The sequence below is a fragment of the Aspergillus piperis genome (assembly GCF_003184755.1).
Source record: "Aspergillus piperis CBS 112811 unplaced genomic scaffold BO85scaffold_9, whole genome shotgun sequence".
NCBI classification, from domain to species: domain Eukaryota; kingdom Fungi; phylum Ascomycota; class Eurotiomycetes; order Eurotiales; family Aspergillaceae; genus Aspergillus; species Aspergillus piperis.
This window is the reverse complement of record NW_020291599.1, coordinates 847,134-866,680: the sequence shown is the minus strand read 5'-3', so window position 1 is coordinate 866,680 and position 19,547 is coordinate 847,134. Positions and strand designations below refer to the sequence as shown.

Sequence of the window (19,547 nt, the reverse complement as noted above, 5' to 3'; positions counted from 1 at the left end):
TAGTTAGTGGTGGTTAGCTATGCTTTTTGTTGACAAGTGTTTTATTTTCTCTAACTGCCCAACTCTAGTTCCATTGTTTCCCTGTTGTCTCCCCTTCCCCACGGTTCCTTGGTTCCAGAGTGAGGGACCCGGACTCATGGTTGATCCCCCCGTGTTTCCACCGAGATCGTGCCTCTCCTGAAACACCTGCTGCTGCACCTTAAAGGAAGAAAAAAAGAAAATACAATAATCACACCTTGCGTCGGAGCAAACACATCGAAATAATCACAACAACAACAACAATAGTTAATAATAACTAAAATATTATGGGCCATCGCAATAGCCAGCCCAACCAGACCCGCAAAGTACAGCTAAAATTGCAAACACAATCAATCCCTTAACCTGAAGTGGACAATTGCAGTCTGAGTTGGCACTGGATCCCCTCGCCAACCAATTGCAGTACTTCTGGCTGTGACCGACTCCATCCTCTTTACGGAGTACTAAGAGTCTAGTACTTAGTCATAAGAGAGTCTGAGCATTGTGGATACGTAGTAGGGAAAAAAAGAAGTACCCAATTGTCGCCCACCGTCGATCCCTTCAGAGATTCATTCGATATTAATTTTCGCGACGCAAGGAGCACAGGCTCCCTAGTCAGTACACAGTGGACCGGTCTCACCCGTCACGGTCTATTCTGCCCGAGTCGTCGTGTTTCCAACGCCAGAACCTGCAAGGCACGAGCTTGGTGTTTCGGGCAAATTGGATTGATAACCACTGGCTCGTGTTCGTTGCGATCATACTCCCCAGAGTTTGAAGTTGGGAGTGAGCGCTGCGATTATCGAATTAGAACTAATTCGTCGGTATCGGCGGATAGTCGGAATGGGAGTCCTAGTATGGAGTAGTAGTAAACTACGACTACTATGATCATGATATATTATCGTCGTATAATCCATTGGCCATTCTGCATGCTGCGGAGCACTACTACTATTCTTAGTTCCCCGTCGATTACTGGCTTTTAGAGCCCGCAAATAAGCGTATGTCTTTCGTCAACAAACCAATCGCCTCTCACTCAAGGAATCAAACTGCTAGTAGTACTACTCCGTAGTACTGGTAGTAAGCCAACATGCCTCTGAATTTCAACACCGCTCCAATTCTATACTTGACCATCATCTGGGTACTACCGTCAGTTCATACCGTTTCCCATGTAGGTAGCCAAGCGTGTACACCATTCTTGAGCAGCCAATTTCCCCATGTCCTACTATTACTATATTTATATACTACTAGTACTAGCAATGGTAGTAACAATGGAAGTGCCCCAACAAGCGGCTGGGTGCAGGAATCATGCAAGGAAGAGTTTCAGTACGAAACTCGATAGTAATTTGTCCCTAGTACTTGTGAATAGAAATAGATATATTTATACTCCATAGTATCCAGACACATATCTTGTGTCACTGGTGTAACTCCTGCGGCAGAGCTATCACGCCTGAGCAGAGTCCTTCCTGCCAGCATAGACCGCACATACTTGTAGAAGAAGGGACATACCGCTACAAAGTAGTAGACGCAAAAGTTACATTGGCAACTCTTCGGTAATCTAGCTCGCGATCATGCCACATGGACGATAAAATACAGTAGCCTTCGTCAAAGACATAAGTGGACTTTTCACATGTATGGCCCACGGTCACTCTCCATTAAGCCTGGGGGCGCTCGGGGGAAACGGTTCCCTTCACCTTGGCGCTTTCGGTTTCACCCTCGCCCTTGGCGCTCTTCCCAGGCTCGTTCACGTACGGGTTGTCCGTGTTGGTGTTGGAGAGACCCTCCTGCTTGCCAGAGATGGTAGCCGAGTTACCAGTGTCCTTGCGACTGGAGGGCTACATTTGGGAAGTCAGTCAGTCGAGCATCCTTTCAAGGCAAAGGAGTGAAATGTTCGCTGCTGTCGGGAAATCAATGGCTCACCTGGTCTACCTCTGAGGGAGGCTTTCCGTCCGTTGACGGCGTACCCTCCGCAGAGGAAGACGTATCTGTCTTCTGCTCTGCATCGCGATCAGGCTGAGGAGTAGCTTCACCCGCAGGGGCCTTCTCCTCCTTCTCGACGTGGCCAGCGCCGTGATCCTCGTGGCCGTGATGAGGGGTCTTCTTGGGTCCGGACTGAAGCAGGTAGAATGCTGTTGGGACACCAAGACCCAGAGATGCGATGAGCCTAATTGAGTTGCGTCTTTAGTCCGGTGTCCTGAACCAGTGAGACTTGACTTCAGAGAGAAGATAACTACCATGGTAGATCGGAGGACTTGGGAGCGTCATGCGATTGGGCGTAACCCCTGCGAGCGAATTGCTGTGTCGGGGGACGACGAGCTGCGACGCCGATGCCGGCACCGACGGCCCTAGCAGATGTGCGGAGGATATGAGGGCGTGCGAGAACCATTGTGAGATGGATTGTGGCTAGATGAGAGTTTTAGAAGACGATATGACTCGAGAGACAAAGTAGCAATGGGATGCAATTGACGGGAAGAAGAAGAAGGCAGCGGAAGGAGAAGAAGAAGAAGGAAGAGAAAGTATGAGGGGAAAGCAGGAGGCTGGACGGGGATGGTATGACCTAATTGAAGGCAGTCCCGGACTGGCCTTCGTTACGTTGCAATTCCATTCCTGGTCACCACTTCTTCGGAGCGGGAGCTGCCGGAGTGGCTCTCCTTCCTTGCTGCCACGGTCATTTTACCGGTTACTTACTCACTGGTTTACCTGGTTATTAGCGTTGCTCACTATAGAGGAGCAAAGTACTCCCCATGTACTACCACCTGTAATTACCGCGGATGATGTAATGGCACCGTGCGGGGAAGAACGTTGGCTCTTGTAGTTCCGTCTCGCATGGACCGCATGCTCAACATTTGAAGGTTATAGCCACTTATCTTCCTTAGCATGGTAAGCAGGAAAAAAAAATGGTCTGGTCAAAGGCTTTTATCTTCTTCTCAATTGGCCCTGTCAGTGCATATTCTTGAGGTCACTGCGTGATTCTATATCTGTCAAGCATGAAACATGCACTAATAGTCTCAAGAGCCCGCCGTAGGAGCTTGTTCATGCCTGAGGCTGCACAAGCAGCTCCGATAACAAACACCACTTTAACTCTATCTCCTCCCCATTCATCATCCCACTTGTTGCTTCGGTGGTTCCCCAGTCCCAACTTCATCCCTGATTTGGTTGCGCGACATCTTATCTCGACTATTGGAGACACTCTCTTTTCATAGCTCCCCACGATTTACCTTCAGGGGTTCTCTTTCTTCTCAACCACCCTCCCCTATCCTAACGCCGAAACTCACTGCGGGGCTTCAACATGGCGGACCGGCAGTCGGTGCAGCACAGCCTTAACAGCCTGCTTTCTAAACTGAGCGACCCTGACCCGGATATGCGATACATGTCGCTAAATGATCTACTTGGCATTTTAAATAATCCTAATTCCACCTATCTGGCTCACGACCAAGTCTCCTCATCAAGACTAGCTGAGGGCTTATTGAAGGCCTTGGATGACCAACATGGCGATGTCCAGAACCAAGCCCTGAAATGGTTTGTCAAAGTCCCGTCTTAAAATCCAGTTAATCGGACTAACTCGATGTACATTGTCTAGTCTTGGTCCTCTTGTCCTTCGACTGCCCTTCGAAAGCCTTGCATCTCTTCTCGAAAAGCTCACCAACCTGACAGCCTCGCAAACCATTGACACATCCGTTCCGAATACTGCTCTGAGATACATTGTGACAGCTCTACCTCGGCCGCAGCCGGGTCAGCCTCCAAGTCAGGAGGCGACAATGGCATATTCGGCCGTCTCTCGCGTCCTCATTCCCCGCTTGACTGGCCCGACTCCATCCCCTACTAGTCGGCGTGGCTCGATCGTCAAGGGCATGTTAGAGAAGGATCCATCAAAGGGCTTCAGCAGTGATGCTATTGATGTACTCATTCAGGTTGTCACTTGCTTTGGCCCCCTGCTGAAAGAGCCCGAATTGACGGCCTTGCAAAACTCCGTCCTGTCTATCGTTGACAACGATACAGCTGGCACCGTGGTCACCAAAAGGGCTCTGACGGCCATATCTGCCCTCGTGCTCCACTTCTCCGATGCTCAACTGAGCGCTTTTGTCCAGGGGCTGGTCCAAAGATTCAACTCTCCACAACTTAGTACAGTCCATCGGCGTCACCTCATTGCCACCGTCGGTGGTGTAGCGAAAAGTGCCCCGGCCAAGTTTGGTCCTCATCTTCCTACACTAGCCCCTTATGTCTTTGCTGCTGTTGGCGAGGATAACCTAGCACAAGTAAGTCGGCATCGATCCTATCTCACTTCTATAACCTTGCTCACGGCCCGGCTTTATAGTAGTCAACCGGATCCCAATATCGCTTTCCGTAGGCGCGATTGCGTGAGGGACATGATTTTGTGCTGGTAGCCTCAAGTTTTATTCCCAGAACGGCGGCTTTCCATGTAATTAGGACTCGCCTTATAGACATGATGAGCCTTCCAGTTCTCTGGGTGCCATGACCATACCCTTAATGAAAAGAAGAAAGCAATGCAATGCAGCGTCCCCCCAGTGTCCATCAATGGAGTTCCACAGCACTTCCTAGTCTTGGGAATAGTAGTCGAGAAGCTTTTCATCCAGTCAAGTCAATGATTTATGAGATAGGTTAGCATTCCTTTCTAATCATGGCCTGTTCTAAATTAGCCTGATCGTCACTGCATTATCTCTTCGACTGATCCTTATGATTAAGCTCCTTCCGTCGCGATGTCTCAACGCATTCGTCGGCAGCTTCTTGCCCTGCATGCAGGGTCGTCACTTCCATTTACATCAGAAAGGCCCGGTCGTCTAAGCAGTTCTGCTACCTTGCAACCATCTTCTTCTTTTCTCCCACAGCATATCTCATCAACTATACAAGTCTCACTGTCTACATTACTCTACAGTTTACTCTGGATTACATCTTACCACAATATACTATCTCAAAATGCACATGCTTCGCTTGGTTGTTTCTGGGCTTGGTCTTGTGGCATGCACGACTGCGCGCAACATCTTCAGTTTGCAGCCTAACCGTCAAGGAACTCATCTTCTGCCCCTTACTCACGGAGATGCTCCTGATCACAAGCTTGTCGAGCGTGGTTCTAGTCCTCGCTGTGGCCCTGATCATGGCAAGTGTCCTGAGGGTAAATGCTGCTCAACTGCTGGTGTGTTCAACCTACTTCCTTGTAGACGAGTTAGCCCGTACTGATGGCTACAGGTTATTGCGGGGACACCAAGAACCACTGCAGCTCTCCTGACTGTCAGATCGACTTCGGTAATTGCGACGCTCACACAACTCCAGGAGGCCCTCCTACGGACAAGATTCCTCGGCCTCATGTAGGCAACGTACCCTATGGCCCAAAATTCATTCGGTCCTGTACTACTCCAGGAACTATCGCCCTGACCTTTGATGATGGCCCCAAGGAATACACTCAGGACCTTCTCGACCTCCTTGACAAGTATGAAGCAAAAGTGACCTTCTTTGTTACAGGAAACAACAATGCCAAGGGTGAGATTGACAGTCCCGGGATGCCTTGGGCATCTTTGATTCAACGCATGTACCGCAGTGGCCACCAAGTTGCTAGCCATACTTGGTCACACCAAGACCTTAGTAAGGTCACGCAAGATCAGCGCCGGGTTCAGCTGCTGTGGAACGAAGTTGCCCTACGAAACATTTTGGGAACAATCCCCACTTACATGCGCCCACCGTATTCCAGCTGTACCGCGGAGTCAGGCTGTCTGGAAGACCTTGGCTCGCTTGGATATCATGTCATCCTGTACGACATCGACACTGAAGATTACAGTCATGATAGCCCGGCTCTGATCCAACAATCCAAGGACATTTTCGATCGCAACTTGGCCTCTCGGACGGATTTCGATAGGCCTTGGCTCGTCATCGCTCACGATGTCCATGAACAAACGGTCCACAACCTCACCGAGTACATGTTGAAGAAGCTTATCGCAGAGGGCTACCGCGCCGTGACGGTTGGCGAGTGTCTGGGTGATCCGCCTGAGCTCTGGTATCGTAAGGACGAGGCCTTCGACGATCGACAAACCCGAAAGTCTAAATCCAAGAACGATGTTGCCAAAACTGTATCAGTTGATGGCATGTGTGGTGGAAACATCACCTGTCTTGGGTCGCGGTTCGGCCCTTGCTGCAGTGGCACTGGTTTCTGTGGCAGCATGTCTACATTTTGCGGTTCTGGATGTCGACCTGATAATGGTAATTGCGGCGACAATGCTGGTACCGTCAAAGGCGGTGGTGCCCCCAACGCTGGTTCTGGTAAACCCACGAAGCCGGCGAAGTCAGAAGGGAAGGCGTTGCAGCTAAGCTCATCAGTGGCAATTGTGATATTGTTATTCCTCGTGGTGTTGATGGATTAAGCTGATATGGTGGGCGGAAAGCCTGATCCTTCTTTATATCATACAACGGCTTGGCTGTGTATACTACAGTCGGTCACAGAAGCGCATCATCTTACGCAGTGAAATGCTTTAGAAAAAGAAAACTGTTGGTCTGTACTTTCATTAGACTAGACTTATATTCTGACTCATGCTATTGGCATGGCACATGATGCTCGAGAGACTTGTCCCTAAGATAGCATCACATGGCATGACCCGATGAGCATGGAGATAAAAGTTGAATCCTTCAATCAATAGGTGAATCCACAACGCCAGATGGTATACCGCGCTCCGCGCCGTCCATAGCTCATGCCCCGATAACAATCGCGCCAGTCATAACCGAACAAACTAGTAACAATGCAACCACGACTTATCCGTCCATACAAGACAGAAGTAATATAGATAGACACATTGTTTACGAAGGGACCCCAAACTCCTCAATTGCAAACCACAAACCGCTCACCCGTACAGCACATCACCGTCTCACATTCTTCAACAACGGCGCAATTCTCGCTCGCCGACTCAACCCAACCCGGTAAGGTACTTTAGTCGTGGACGATATGGGACTGTGTTTCGTTGGCCCTTTACTAGGTTTTAGGGGCGTGGAGGGTGTTGGATTCTGTTCTTGTTGGGGCTTGCTCTTGTCCTCGTTTTCCTTCTCGGCCTCTTTCTCTTGAGGTCGGTTTTGGTCTGGTTCCTGCTGTGGCTTTGCGTCGTCCTGTGGTGTTGAATTGGGGTCAGGTACTGGATTGTTTTCTTTATTTGAAGATTGCTGGGGATCTATAGCTGGTGCGGGCGCTGGTGCGGGCGCGGGTGCGGGTGGTTGTTCTTCGACGGGATTCTTTCGTTTGCGGCCGTGCTTTTTGGGTGCTGGCTGGGGTTCGGGTTCTGGATCTGGGTTTTGGATTTTGAGAGTGGTCTCTTCATGTTCGGGGATGTTGTCGGGTGGTTGTGTTTCTGCTTCTGTTTGAGGGGTGATCGTTGTAGGGACTGGTCGTTTGTCTACCCAGATTACGTCGTCTTCGACGTCGGACTCGTATGTCTTTGTTAGGGTTATGGAGGTGGTTTTGCCGCGTTTGAGTTTCTTCTTTTTGGGCTCTTTGGCTTGTTTCTTTGGTGGGGGTGTGTCGGTGGTGGTTGTAGTGGTTTGGTGTTCTGTTGTTGTGAGGGGGTCGATTGAGGTGGTGGTGTCTGGAGGTATAGGGAATGCGGTGGTGTCGTTTGAGATTAATCCTGGCTGGTCGTCGTCGTCATTGCGTGGTGGTTTGGGGTTCTTTGGCGGTCTGCCTGGCTTGCGCTTTTCGGGTTTATTATTGGTAGTGGTAGTGGTAGTCGGGGCGGTGGTGATGGTGGCCGTCGCATCTTGGATTATAGTAGGAGTGTGGATCTGGGCTAGCTCGTCGTCTTCGTCATGCTCAGGGATGGTTTGTTTCTTCTTGCGGCCTCGTTTCTTCTCCGCCACAGGGATCTCGATGGTTACCGGCCCGTTGAGCTCATCGACGCTTTGGTGGGAAAGCTGCACTGCATTGTCGCTTTTCGATCGGCCGGCTTTGGGGGATACCACGGATGAGAATGGTTCTGTGTCGTGTGGGGAGAAGGGGACGGGTGGGACGGAGTCAGATCGTCGGGGAGATTTGTACGCGATCTCGGTGTCGACGGTGCCAGTTGCAAGGGTAGGGATGTTAGTCTCTGGATCAAAGCTGCCTGATGGGCGGAGAGACGATTCGAACATGTTGTAGGATGCGCCTGTCGTAACCGAGTAGTTGAAGCTCGTATGATCATTGGGCTGCGCGGTTGGCTCGTGGGTATATAGGTTCGCCGCGTCAAGCGGGTGCTGTCCGGTTCCGTAGGGCAGAGTATCGGATATATCAGGCTGCGCTTCAGTATATAGGGGTGGTTGTTCCGAGTAGTCATGGGGGTGCTCATTAGGAACTAAGGCGATCTCGTCATGCGGGGAGAATTCTGCAGCTGTTTGTTCCTGAACAGCTACCGATTCCGTCTGCGCGGTGTCCATGTCATCGGTGTACTGATACCCAGATTGTTCTGTATAGTGTCCTTCATTATCGTTAAATAGTCGTTGCTGTGCAATTCCGATCTCCGTCATTATTGAACCTATGGATGTAGGTATGCTTGTCAATGGTTGAACAATCATGGACTCGGCGTATCCCTCACCAATCGATCCGCCCCCCGCATCGGCCGGTATCCATCGAGCTTCTCTTCGTTGCTGGGAGGAAGAGATCCCATAATTGGTGGATTCTTGCGATTGCAGGAATTGATCGAAATTGACGTTCATGTGCGAGTCATGACCGGTCTGATGGGCTTGATGATGTCCTGAACCCACCCGGATGTCAAGATCTGTGTTATCGACTCTGGGTCGGGGGGAGATGGGCCCCGCCAAAGGATCGTCGTCATCGTCGGAGTCCTGAATCACACGGCTAGAGGACATTGGTTCGGTCTAGTTATACGTCTGGAAGATAGAAGTGAAGGAACACGCGATCTGGTATCATTTAATGCTATGAGTCTGGCTGATGGTTCACTCGCGTCCCGCAAATCCGGGGAGCGGAGCGACGCGAAAGCACGTGCTGATAAGCATTTGGTGCCTGAGGTATAAGTTCTCAGAAAGCGGACAAATCAAGGACAGAAAACAACATGATGCTTCTACATAAAGGTATCTTCCAGTTCATTACATGCCTCATCATTCCATAGTACTTTGGGGTCGCATCACGCCCCGCCCGAAAAACTCACTGACCACCCCAAATCGGTCCTTGGAGCGTTGCAGTTCACCCTTGAACAGATCGTGCTGGTCAGCAGACTCGACCTGTCTCTTCCGAATAGCTTTGATAGTGGAGTTCTGCGGTGCGCAAGCAGGACATTCAGCGTCTTCGTCCACTCGGTTCAGACACCGTTGGTGGAATGAATGCTTGCAAAGGAAGTGCACCGTAGGAAGGTCCAGGGCGCCACCACAGGACATGCACCTACGGGCCTGGAAGACAACAGGCTTGCTGCCCAGTTGTTCAAGCTCCTTCCTCTTGTTCTCCGTTTCGGTGCTGTAGCTGGATATCAGGCGGCGATTCTACAATATCATTAGCTGGAGAAAGTCAATGAATGCGGGTGCAACCAACAGTAGAGATCTCCTTTCGTTCCCGCTCAATGTTGTCACTGAGGTACTTCTTCAAGCGACCCATTGTGACAACTGCATTGTTGCTCAGAGTCTGAATAACCTGAAGTGGTGTCATGAGCCCTCCCTCGTCAATCTTCTTAAGCACGGCGTCCAATTCATCGCCAGCTTCTTCCAGAATCTGCGGGCTCGAGGCGAAGTACGTAAGTGCATCCACATATAATTGAGGCTTCTCGGGGCCATATCTCTTCAACGCTTTGATGGCACCCTGAGTATCCTTCGCGGAGGTGAACGACCTGAAGATGTCTGACAAGAGGCCTTCTTGCTCCCGTACGAGCGTGGAGCCCTCACGGAAGCCAGAAAGATCAGAAAGAAGAAGAACACTCGACGTGGAGATTGGTATCTGAACGGATATTAGCAAACCTCAGCAAAAAGAAACAAGTGAGTCTCCTTACATCCTTGCCTTCAATAAGCTTCTTTGCTTTGTCCTCCCATTCAACCTTCTGCGCGGCATCTTTCTGTCGACTTGCAGTATCCAGGTACATTTCGAACAGAGTCGTGTAGAGGTCTATCTTATCATCCTCTTTCAGGTTATCCTGCTGAATTAGAGCTTCCAGGAAGGAGATGAACTCATCCGGATGGCCCACGAACGCTGAAAATGCTGTTCTTGGTTTGGGTATCTGATACTCCACCAATTCCTCGGTAGCCTTGTCTTCGACTGGCGGGGCTTCTACTTCCGGCTTTGAGCCCGCGCTAGCGTTAATCAGAGATAAGGGGAGGAATGCAGCTAAGCTCTGCAGGGTACTGGTCGGTTGTGCTTGGGGTTCCATTGACGGCGCTTCGACCTCGGTCTTTGGAGTATATTGGCCCTTATAGTACTTAATGAAAAGCTCCGTGGTTTTCTCAGGGCAGTTGGATAGCAGCACTCGGGCATATTTCATTAGATTATGGTAGGCCTGGAATTGTCAGTGACCAAAGTAGGGTCGAATCGATGAGTGTGCACGAACCAATTCCGGGTCTAACCTCCAAATATACTCGACAGCTTCCGCATACTTCTTGGAGTCCTCGATCAGGATATCGACCACCATATCATTCTCGCCATACTTCGTAGCCAAGTACGCCGCTTGCTCATAGTAGCCACCTTGCCTACACATAGCGATTGCAGTTTCCAGATCAAACTTCAGCTCACCAGGAGCTTTGATGAACGCATCAAGTTTGCCAGTGTCCTTCAACTTTGCGTAACAGTTGAGGAGCAGGGTGGTATGATCCACTGTGGCCCGATCATGATCATGAAGCTCTTCAAGGTACTCGATGAGATTATGTATCCGTTGTGTGTCCAGGTACTATGCAATCATTAGCGACAATTCCCTCTAGTAATAGTGCGGAAGATCCAACCTTGCGAATGACCTGAGAAGGTTCCGTGTTATCGATCGCTCGAAGGTATTGTTGCATTGCCGTGTCGTAGTCGCCTCTTTGATACAGGAAATCACCATATTTCCGGTAGATCGCATTCTGCTGAAGTGTATCAACGCCGGTCTTCTGTGCCAAGTTGATCGCTAAGATGTATAGGTTGCGCTGGTACAGGATTTCGAGCTTCTGCTGAAGGCTTTTCTCACGATACCGATACAGCTGATTCGTGTGAGCCATAGCTATGACAAGCAACAATATGGACATACCTTTCCATCCGTAGTGAGCAGAAACAGATCTCCCCATTCAACGAAGATGTTCTTCACGGAAGAGACGAGGGACTCGGAGTGCGCGATGAACTTCAAATCAGTATCGAGCAGGGTGAATGTGGTTGTCTTGAATATGTCGTCTGCCTGCCCGATGCCAATGTTTCGCAGAGTGTCAGGCTTGCTGGTCGTATCTCTAGGTGGGCAAACCAGAGCCACATAGTCCTTAAAAGTGGTGACGGAGTCTTTACGACTCTCAAAGGCGTAACTCGGGCCTCGGCCATGCGGTCCGTACGTATATATCGCATCCTCCCGGGCGACAAGGACATCGCCCGTGTCTCTATCCAAGCTTAGGCAGCCAACAGCACATCCCATATCATCGAGTACGCGAGCCGGTTGTCCCTGTCCCCTTCCTGAGATAACCAGGGCGAGGATGCGATTCGTAGTCGAAATATATAAGGTCGATACGGGGCCACTCTGCACCTCCAGTCCCGTTATTGGCTCCTCCGATTCAAACACAATCCGCTGTCGGGCGCCGCGGTCGTGGATCAGATCACCACGAATAATCGTAACGGATCCGTTCGCGAAACCAACTGCCACCTGCGACAAATCATCGAGCGCCGCGAAAGCAGATACCTGCCCCGCAGTCATTTAGTATCAGGCCGACATAGAGGGTAGCGCATTTCGAGCCATTATACGTACGGGAAACATCCGCCGGGCGTTCTGGACATGGGTCGTCGATAGGCATCGAGGGGCACCGGTCTTCTTTTCGGACTTGTCGAGGGCCCAGACCTTCAGAGCTGCCTCACTGGGGAGATCCTCCGCTATTGTTACCAACAATGAGGTCCCTTCAATCTGCTTGATGTGCGCGATCGATCCAGTCTCCGATGCCCTGAATGACCGGACAAGCTTGAAGTTCGTCGAGATGATATGCACAAAGCCATCGCTGGAGCCGAGGAAGATGTTCGCAGAGCCGGTGGAAAGGGAGATAATGTCAGACTAGAGTCATTCCGAAGGTAAATGTGAGCGCGACGGACTTGTGTAGCGGAGAGGGCAAGGGAGGGGGTACATTGAAGATCGAGGAGCTCTCCTCTGGCAGCTTCACTGCGGAGACGTCGAAGAAGTTAAACGCTTTCCACTAGTTCCACGTGAGTGGGATTAGTTAAAACCCAATCGCATTCAGCATAGAATGAATTTCCTTACTGATGTCAACGCCATCTGGACGTGGCCCACCCGTGGACCAACGACAACGATAGCAAGGATGCGATGAGAAGCAAGCTGCGGTGACCGTTCGGCGGAGATGCTGGCAGTGGATGAACTCCGCCGCACTAGCGTCGCCTTAGTGTCCCCGACTCTTCCCCTAGGCCTCCCGACGTCATCAAATCTATCTAGTAGTTATGAAAACAATCTATCATTTCAGCAGAAATCACAAACGCTTCCTGCCTTGATAAATTCATTTGTAACTTATGTCTTCAAAGGGCTGCAGGACAAGAGCGACTCGTATTATTTTTTAGATAGCTACTGGCTAAAAAGGTAGAATGCCGATGATACTAGGCAGTATGCATATATATACTAAGTACCAGACTTTTGAAAGTACTATGCAACAATTGCCCTGAGCGATTGGAACCGAGTCAACCAAAGCCCGAATTGCATCTGAGCACATTCCACGACTATTCCTGCTTGTAGAAGTCATTATGGCTGACAAAGGAGATATAACTAATCCGATTGACAAATGGTGATATATCCAGCCAAGCATGTGACATCCGCATTCGGCCAAAACAAACCCTCAGGAAGCAATCAACTTGACCACCAACCCACCATGGAGCCAAGGCGACAATTCTACCGGCTATATAAACAGTACCACTCATCTGATTGCATATCAAAATATTCATCAATTGCAAGGATATCATATATAAGGCCAAGCGCGCGCACTATAACTGATCTTCGGTCCCGCTCAGAACCCCGAGTCTTCCCCAGTTCTGGATGGGAGAACATCGAACCTTCTTTCCTGGTTGAAGAAGAAAATATTCCAATTTATAAACCCGAGAAGTTCTATCCAGTTCGTATTGGTGAAGTTTTCAACCATCGGTATCAGGTGGTCGGCAAGCTTGGCTATGGATCAACTGCGACAGTGTGGTTATGCCGTGATTTACTGTAGGCCTACTGATACATCGTTTTTGAACTAAATCTGATCGAGATAGAGATCACTGTTATGTAGCACTTAAGGTTTACATCAGCTCAACATCCGTCTCTCAGGAAATTGAGATTTATAACCACCTAAAAACAATACAGTCCGATCACGCAGGCCAGTCATGTCTGCAATCGTTGATTGAAACATTTCAGGTTCGGAATCCTGATGGGCATAGAAATCATACATGCCTGGTGCATCCGCCGCTGGGCATAAGCCTCGACCAGCTCATGCCACTCCTCCCTGGTAAGGTCATGAGCAGCTCTATGGTGAGAACAACTATGCGAAATATCCTCGCGGCTCTAGACTTCCTTCATACCGAAGCACAAGTCATACACACAGGTCAGCAACTCAGTTCTAACTAGAATTGCTCCTGGACAAGATTGACTGGTTCTGCAGACATCCAACCGAATAATATACTTCTTGGTATTAAAGATACTTCAATCTTATCGCGTTTTGAAGAAGCGGAGGTTGAAGGTCCCGTACCCCGAAAGTCTCTTTCAGATCGTACAATCTATGTCTCACGGCCACTCCCTATTTCCCTTGGCACTCCTGTACTCTGTGATTTGGGAGAGGGTCGATTGGGGGTAGAAAATCAAAAGGGTGATATCATGCCTGATATCTATCGCGCACCGGAAGTCATCCTGAACATGAAGTGGGACAACAAAGTTGACATTTGGAATGTCGGGATGGTAGTAAGTGATTTGTTAGCTCGGAACTTGTTTCTGTTATGAGGCTGACAGTAGCCGAAGATTTGGGATCTTTTCGGACATTGTCACCTTTTCAGGGCCCGAAATGACGAAGGAAAGCTGGATGATGGACAGCATTTAGCAGAAATGCAAGCTGTTCTAGAAAGGCCTCCTGCAGAGTTTCTCGCCCGAAGCGCGAAGTCGCCCCAATTCTGGGATGCCAACGGTTTGTACAACCCTCCCATGTCCGAGCCGTCGTGTAAAGGCACTAGAAGTAGTAACGCCCTTTTTGCTTCTAGGCCAATGGAAAGGTCCAGTTCCAATTCCGGATCACGATCTCGAGACTCTGGAAGAAAGACTTGAAGACGGCGAAAAGGAAGACTTCCTGCGATTCCTGAGGCGCATGCTTTGCTGGTTTCCGGAAGAAAGAGCTACTGCAAAGGAGCTGTTGTTTGATCCTTGGTTGATGCATGGTCTTTTCAAATAAACCATGTCTGCCACTTCTTTGTCTTTTTTTATTTTTTTACCGTTGTATGTACCTATATTCTTTGTGGCCTCTAGGTTGGTCGAGAGTAGCCCTGCCCATACCACTTCAATGAGTACATTGTTCATCGATATGGCTAGTACCGAAGTATATCTGCTGGTAGCTACGTATGCATGTCAAATGTACGGTTGAGCTCAAGGCACCAACCCCGGTCCAGAGAAGTATATTAGCGAATATGTACTACAACAATGCATACTACTAATATATATTGTGTCCTACAAGGAAGATAACACGACTAGGATAGAGTGTAAGTGTTAGCTATATTGCCTCCATGTATCACTGTATAATGGATAGAAACCCGGTATGATCCTAGGATTTCAGCACTAGAGGGGCAAGTCTACCTATTATCCATTCTTTCTTTTTCTTCTTTCTTCTTTCTTTTCTTCTTAAATTTCTCACCTTTCCCCATATTCAGTTGAATAAGTCTCCTGTATTTATTTACTCTCTGTCCACTAGTCTTTTCGTTTCTGAAGTTGCCATGGCCCCTCGTGACGTTGTAAGGCAATCCACAAGTACTTTCCTTGAGCGGCAGATGCCAGTCACGGTCCTCCATTAACCGATGAGCACAACAGAAATCGCATAAGGTGAATAGTATGTACGATAGTCTCCCAAAGCTGAGTATATAAATAGTAAGAGGTCTGTACCAATATTTCATTAAATGCCCTCATTGTCAGTGTTAACTTGATAGCCAACTTATCCGCTAGCAGAATCTTGCATGCCCTGACCAGCAGCTGACAGAGCATTGAAGCAACTGTGATTGTGTCTCGTCAGTATCGACTGGGCATAATATCATCGCCATCTAGGCATTCACTGATACTGATAACTGGAACATCGTCCTGCAACTCTCATAGCCGAGACATCTTTCCACCACCATTCAAGCACAATGTCTCCAAACTCTCATACGGCTATCCAGATTCTCGACAAGCTCTACGAGCATGTCATGAAACTCCGAACCAGCGTACCTGAGAACGGCCAAATAGATCTTCGCAATCTAGACAATGTTGAACACGTGATGAACTTTGATTTCGAACACTTGAATGAGGAAGCGGTTCCCCCCCTCTACTTTGAACCCATGCAGCCAGCCGACTTGAAGCAATTCCCACCTGATCCCGCCAAATTGCGCCATTTCTTCGACATAACTGAGCAAGACAACTCCGATCCAAGCTGTTGCCGCCAGATCTCCGACCTTATCTCCGACTACGCAACCCGTAAAGCAGTGTCTCACCAACATCTTCAGATCGTTGAGTAAGCAAGTCCCTCTCAATTGACTTGGATAGTCTAACCCCCCCCCCCCCCCCCACCCACTAACAGAGTATCTATATCAGAGCACCTGACAATACCTTCTACTTAGAAGCAAGCCTCTCATGGCCATACGGTGAAAGAGGCTGGTGGGAAGTTTGCTACGTACTAGAGCCCAAGCCCGAGCCCGTTAACGGAAAATGCTACCCCCATCTAGCCCTCCACCTCCTCGATAGAACGGCCGTAGCTCACGACGACGGCTCCATTCTTTACTCCGAGTTCAGCGCATTGGTTATTGCCATGCGAGGACGTGCACTTCAACCGAAGGTAGATTCCGATTCGGAACGGGAAGAACTTTATGACCACCATGTAGACGCCGGGGAAGAGTATAAAGAGATATTACCCCAGCCATGCAAAGCTATGTTCCCTGACGAGGAAACTTTTCCTGTACTTCTCATCTCATGTGTTCTTCCACAACATGCCAGAATCTTCGCTGCATGTATGTACCAGGGGAAGCTAGTGATTAGACAGTCGAAGCTTTACAGCTTTGAATGGAGGGATAAGGCACCGGTGGAGTTATTTACACGGGTTTTTCTCAGTAAGCCGGTGGATACCAAGGGCGAGACTGGTCTTTGTTAGAGATCTGTTGCGCTGGAGTAAATGCTTTTCTTGTGAAAGGGGGATAGATAGTCGCCCTCGGTGCCTCACTTCGCCTGTTTCTGTTTCGGTTACAAGAACTGGAAGACTTGGCCTTTTAAACAAATTAAGAATCGATCATACTGACCTTATACTTGATGTCCAAGACTGTATAGACAAGTTTCTTTTTAGTAGCAGGAGGTTTATCCTCTGCAACCTACTTATGCACAAATGAATCATGTGAGTATCCATGTCGGAAACCATCTATGACCTAGTATATACAAGGATATCAAGTCGCGCTGCCCCAAGTAAGATAGAACACTGTCCAGACTGAAGCGAGCCTAGTGAAACGCTAGGGCATAAATGCATGTAACAAAATAAACCACAAAGACATATATATACCCACCCCTTACTAAATAATAAAAGTGTAGAAAACAAAGCCCCGTACGCCTGCTATGCATGTAATAACTCCCGACTTTCACCTATCCAACGTTACTGCCGAGCGACTAATCCCCGCCGAAGACGACGGTCTTGACTTGGCGCTGCTCTTGTACTGCTGGATTTCATGATTGATGTCGAAGCTCTGCTGTAACCAGCTCCCCGCGTCGGCAATCGCCTGGCTTAGGTTAAAGCTGTCCGGGCCAGGGGCGACACCTTGACCGTCTTGGATGGTGGTAGGATGGGAGTTTGACAAAGCCATTGGCAATGCGCTGCCTTGTTGGGTGTCGTCTGGGGTTTGTTGTTGGGCGGCAGGGGATTTGAGCGGGAGGATGGTTGGGTCTTCGTCTTCGTCTTCTTCATCCTCGTCCTCGTCTTCCGGTTCCGAGGACAATGGTGAGCCTGTATTCGGGGTGGCAGTTCCTCGGTCCATCCTACTCGACGATGGCATCTGGGGCGAAATGAATCGAGACCTGGCTTTCTTTTCTGTGCTAAAGGTGAAGGGCGTGACGGCGTCGATGATGCATTGTGTGCTCATTGGCATATGTGCAGTTCCTGGAGGTCTGGCTCGGGAGTATTTACCAACTCTGCTGGTGTTCATTCGATGGAAGGGCGTGATGTCGTTGGCGGGTGATGAGGGTTGGTTGTGAGTTTCTCCTGGGTTAGGAACTTGGCTCTCCAGATCATTTTGGAAGGATTTCTGCGCGTGCAAGAGCGCTGCCTGTGTGTTGAACTGTGGGTCCGGAATGGTGTCGTTATCGCATTCTGAATTGGGCTTCGCCGCGGAGATCGTTTGCAGTGAGGTGACATTTTCAGCCAGAGCTGGATTTACCGGCACTCGCTGGGCAGAGGGGTATTTATCGCTGATATTGACACCTTCAGCGGTGGTGGTCGATGATACTTTCCGTGACTGAGAGTTTCCCGGGTGATCAACAGTACCAGGACAGTCGGATACGTTTGGATTGTGTGGATTGTCTTCGGTCATATGCACATCGGCTTCAATGGCCTGCATTGAAGTTGTGGTTGGAGGTACTGGTGCGGGTTGACTTGAGACCCGGCTGTCTTCGACAGCAGTTGTCTGGTGAGATATCTGTTCATTATCTGCGTGCACCGGGACTGGCGAGGTGGTGCTATGTTCCGGATCAGCGGAGCGCTTCCTACGACGAAATTCAAACTTCGACAGGTGGGAAGTTGACGAAAGTACACAAATCGAGTTCTCGAGGTCCTCCATCTCTGGTCGGACACCAGGGTGTCTGCTGGTGAGTTGAGCTTTGACACTGTCCGGCACACGACTGTCAAAGGTAGTCTCGTCTCGAGAGCCTGTACTTGCTCTTATAAGATTCTTCGTTGTGACTCGATAATCTGTGCCCGGCACTTGTATTGTGTAATGCCCTCCTTCCCGATATCGAGACGATATCGTAGTTGTAGGAGAAGTGGGTGGATCGACTTTCCGGAAGTTGATTTCCGCACGGTCCCTCTTCAGCCAGCTTTGCTCTGTATGCTGGAATGGGGTCAACGCATCCGAGTGTCCACTTGTCTCAATTGTCCTCTTGTGCAGTGCGACTGGCTTTGGTGTATTGTTCGAGCTTGATGTCCGACCACGGCTATCTCGTGGCCGTTTGGACGACGGTTCCCCCGTAGTGCCACCTTGAGACTCTCTTTTCTTCGTGGAATATGATGGGTCGGAAAGAGGAACAGCAGACTTGGAGCGAGATATGCCTAGCGATTCGCGGTATAGGGGCCGTTTCTGCGGTACTGTCTCTGGGATAATAGGTCTTTCCGGATGTTCCAAATGCTTCCCTCCTGTCCGTATATGGCCACCAGTCTTTTGCCTGTCTTTCCTCCAGGGGTTGGTCCATCCGTTGTCGAAGGGTCCGCGAAGGGAAGCGGACAAGATGAAAAGTGGGGTGCCATGGCAATAGGCCTGGGCCAGCTTCTCTATGCGCTGATCCCGAGCAGCCCGGTCGCCTTCATCTAGATCATCATCGGAAGCGATAACTGGATCGGAGTCGAGGTCTGGCGGGGAAGGCGAGATTGTTTCCAAGGAGAGCGGGGAAGCGGGTTGACGGAGTGGCATCGGGGAGACAGCGGTGATGGATCGGGGAAGAGGAAGGTGAGGATTCCAGGGGTGCAGCAGTCGAGGGCTGACTGCATCTGAGCTTGGAGCAAAGAGGAATGTGGCGGATAGATCCTCATATCTTCTGGAGCAGGCAGATGTCAAATGTCAGGCATCATCAGCAGCATCGTGCATGATCCAAGTTGGACCGATGCGGTCAAGATCGATTCGCGGGCAAAAACCACTTAACGCGTCCACCGGCGCGGCTGCCCTAGCAACGGAGCTTCTTTTCTCGGTAAGCCTGGGGTTCCTTTCATCATTGACTGGATATATGCTTATATTTGTTCTTATTATAAAATTTTTAGCTGGCTACAGATGAGATACAACTCATGGTTCGGTTCGATTTACAAGCCAGTGCGACTGAAACAAATGGTTGACCCCCTTAGCACTTACTACTTGCTTACCATTTTAGATAGGGAAAGTGATCTCCACTCCTGTCTAATATTGAGGCTAGTCTGGCATGCGACTGCAGAATTTATCGCCGCAGTTGCAGATCTCAGTATAGTGGTTG

At 49.6% G+C, this 19,547-nt stretch overlaps 8 protein-coding genes across 8 annotated transcripts; 4 read left to right on the top strand and 4 right to left on the bottom strand.

The window, feature by feature from the left end:
* Positions 1 to 1,316: 1,316 nt before the first annotated feature.
* BO85DRAFT_478082 (uncharacterized protein) lies at positions 1,317 to 2,723 on the bottom strand. Its single transcript, XM_025662872.1, has 3 exons — positions 2,244 to 2,723; positions 1,930 to 2,173; positions 1,317 to 1,844 (listed from the first exon to the last, which is right to left on the bottom strand). Exons 1-3 carry the CDS (start codon positions 2,393 to 2,395, stop codon positions 1,665 to 1,667), a joined length of 576 nt encoding a protein of 191 aa, XP_025515559.1. The 5' UTR covers positions 2,396 to 2,723; the 3' UTR covers positions 1,317 to 1,664.
* Positions 2,387 to 2,908, top strand: BO85DRAFT_307613 (uncharacterized protein). The gene has a single exon (XM_025655391.1). The coding sequence runs from the start codon at positions 2,528 to 2,530 to the stop codon at positions 2,822 to 2,824; it is 297 nt and encodes a 98-aa protein (XP_025515558.1). The 5' UTR covers positions 2,387 to 2,527; the 3' UTR covers positions 2,825 to 2,908.
* A 205-nt stretch (positions 2,909 to 3,113) lies between these two features.
* On the top strand, positions 3,114 to 6,380 carry BO85DRAFT_469001 (glycoside hydrolase/deacetylase; the record flags this gene model as incomplete). Its single annotated transcript, XM_025662306.1, has 5 exons — positions 3,114 to 3,528; positions 3,590 to 4,265; positions 4,879 to 5,163; positions 5,235 to 6,219; positions 6,253 to 6,380. Exons 1-5 carry the CDS (start codon positions 3,299 to 3,301, stop codon positions 6,378 to 6,380), a joined length of 2,304 nt encoding a protein of 767 aa, XP_025515557.1. The 5' UTR covers positions 3,114 to 3,298.
* A 245-nt stretch (positions 6,381 to 6,625) lies between these two features.
* BO85DRAFT_307595 (uncharacterized protein) lies at positions 6,626 to 9,076 on the bottom strand. The gene is made up of 2 exons (XM_025655390.1): positions 8,568 to 9,076; positions 6,626 to 8,507 (listed from the first exon to the last, which is right to left on the bottom strand). The coding sequence occupies exons 1-2, from the start codon at positions 8,839 to 8,841 to the stop codon at positions 6,871 to 6,873; spliced, it is 1,911 nt and encodes a 636-aa protein (XP_025515556.1). The 5' UTR covers positions 8,842 to 9,076; the 3' UTR covers positions 6,626 to 6,870.
* BO85DRAFT_514418 (tethering complex subunit PEP5) lies at positions 8,966 to 12,643 on the bottom strand (the record flags this gene model as incomplete). Its single annotated transcript, XM_025664758.1, has 10 exons — positions 8,966 to 9,468; positions 9,518 to 9,916; positions 9,969 to 10,469; positions 10,521 to 10,856; positions 10,909 to 11,142; positions 11,190 to 11,822; positions 11,889 to 12,185; positions 12,256 to 12,324; positions 12,390 to 12,570; positions 12,621 to 12,643. 10 exons carry the CDS (start codon positions 12,641 to 12,643, stop codon positions 9,091 to 9,093), a joined length of 3,051 nt encoding a protein of 1,016 aa, XP_025515555.1. The 3' UTR covers positions 8,966 to 9,090.
* A 338-nt stretch (positions 12,644 to 12,981) lies between these two features.
* BO85DRAFT_397829 (kinase-like protein) lies at positions 12,982 to 14,679 on the top strand. Its single transcript, XM_025657037.1, has 5 exons — positions 12,982 to 13,340; positions 13,388 to 13,716; positions 13,774 to 14,069; positions 14,127 to 14,289; positions 14,363 to 14,679. The coding sequence occupies exons 1-5, from the start codon at positions 13,006 to 13,008 to the stop codon at positions 14,548 to 14,550; spliced, it is 1,311 nt and encodes a 436-aa protein (XP_025515554.1). The 5' UTR covers positions 12,982 to 13,005; the 3' UTR covers positions 14,551 to 14,679.
* An 811-nt stretch (positions 14,680 to 15,490) lies between these two features.
* Positions 15,491 to 16,485, top strand: BO85DRAFT_488352 (uncharacterized protein; the record flags this gene model as incomplete). Its single annotated transcript, XM_025663527.1, has 2 exons — positions 15,491 to 15,852; positions 15,933 to 16,485. 2 exons carry the CDS (start codon positions 15,491 to 15,493, stop codon positions 16,483 to 16,485), a joined length of 915 nt encoding a protein of 304 aa, XP_025515553.1.
* A 203-nt stretch (positions 16,486 to 16,688) lies between these two features.
* Positions 16,689 to 19,298, bottom strand: BO85DRAFT_307557 (uncharacterized protein). The gene has a single exon (XM_025655389.1). It carries the CDS (start codon positions 18,995 to 18,997, stop codon positions 16,961 to 16,963), a length of 2,037 nt encoding a protein of 678 aa, XP_025515552.1. The 5' UTR covers positions 18,998 to 19,298; the 3' UTR covers positions 16,689 to 16,960.
* Between the last annotated feature and the right edge of the window lie 249 nt (positions 19,299 to 19,547).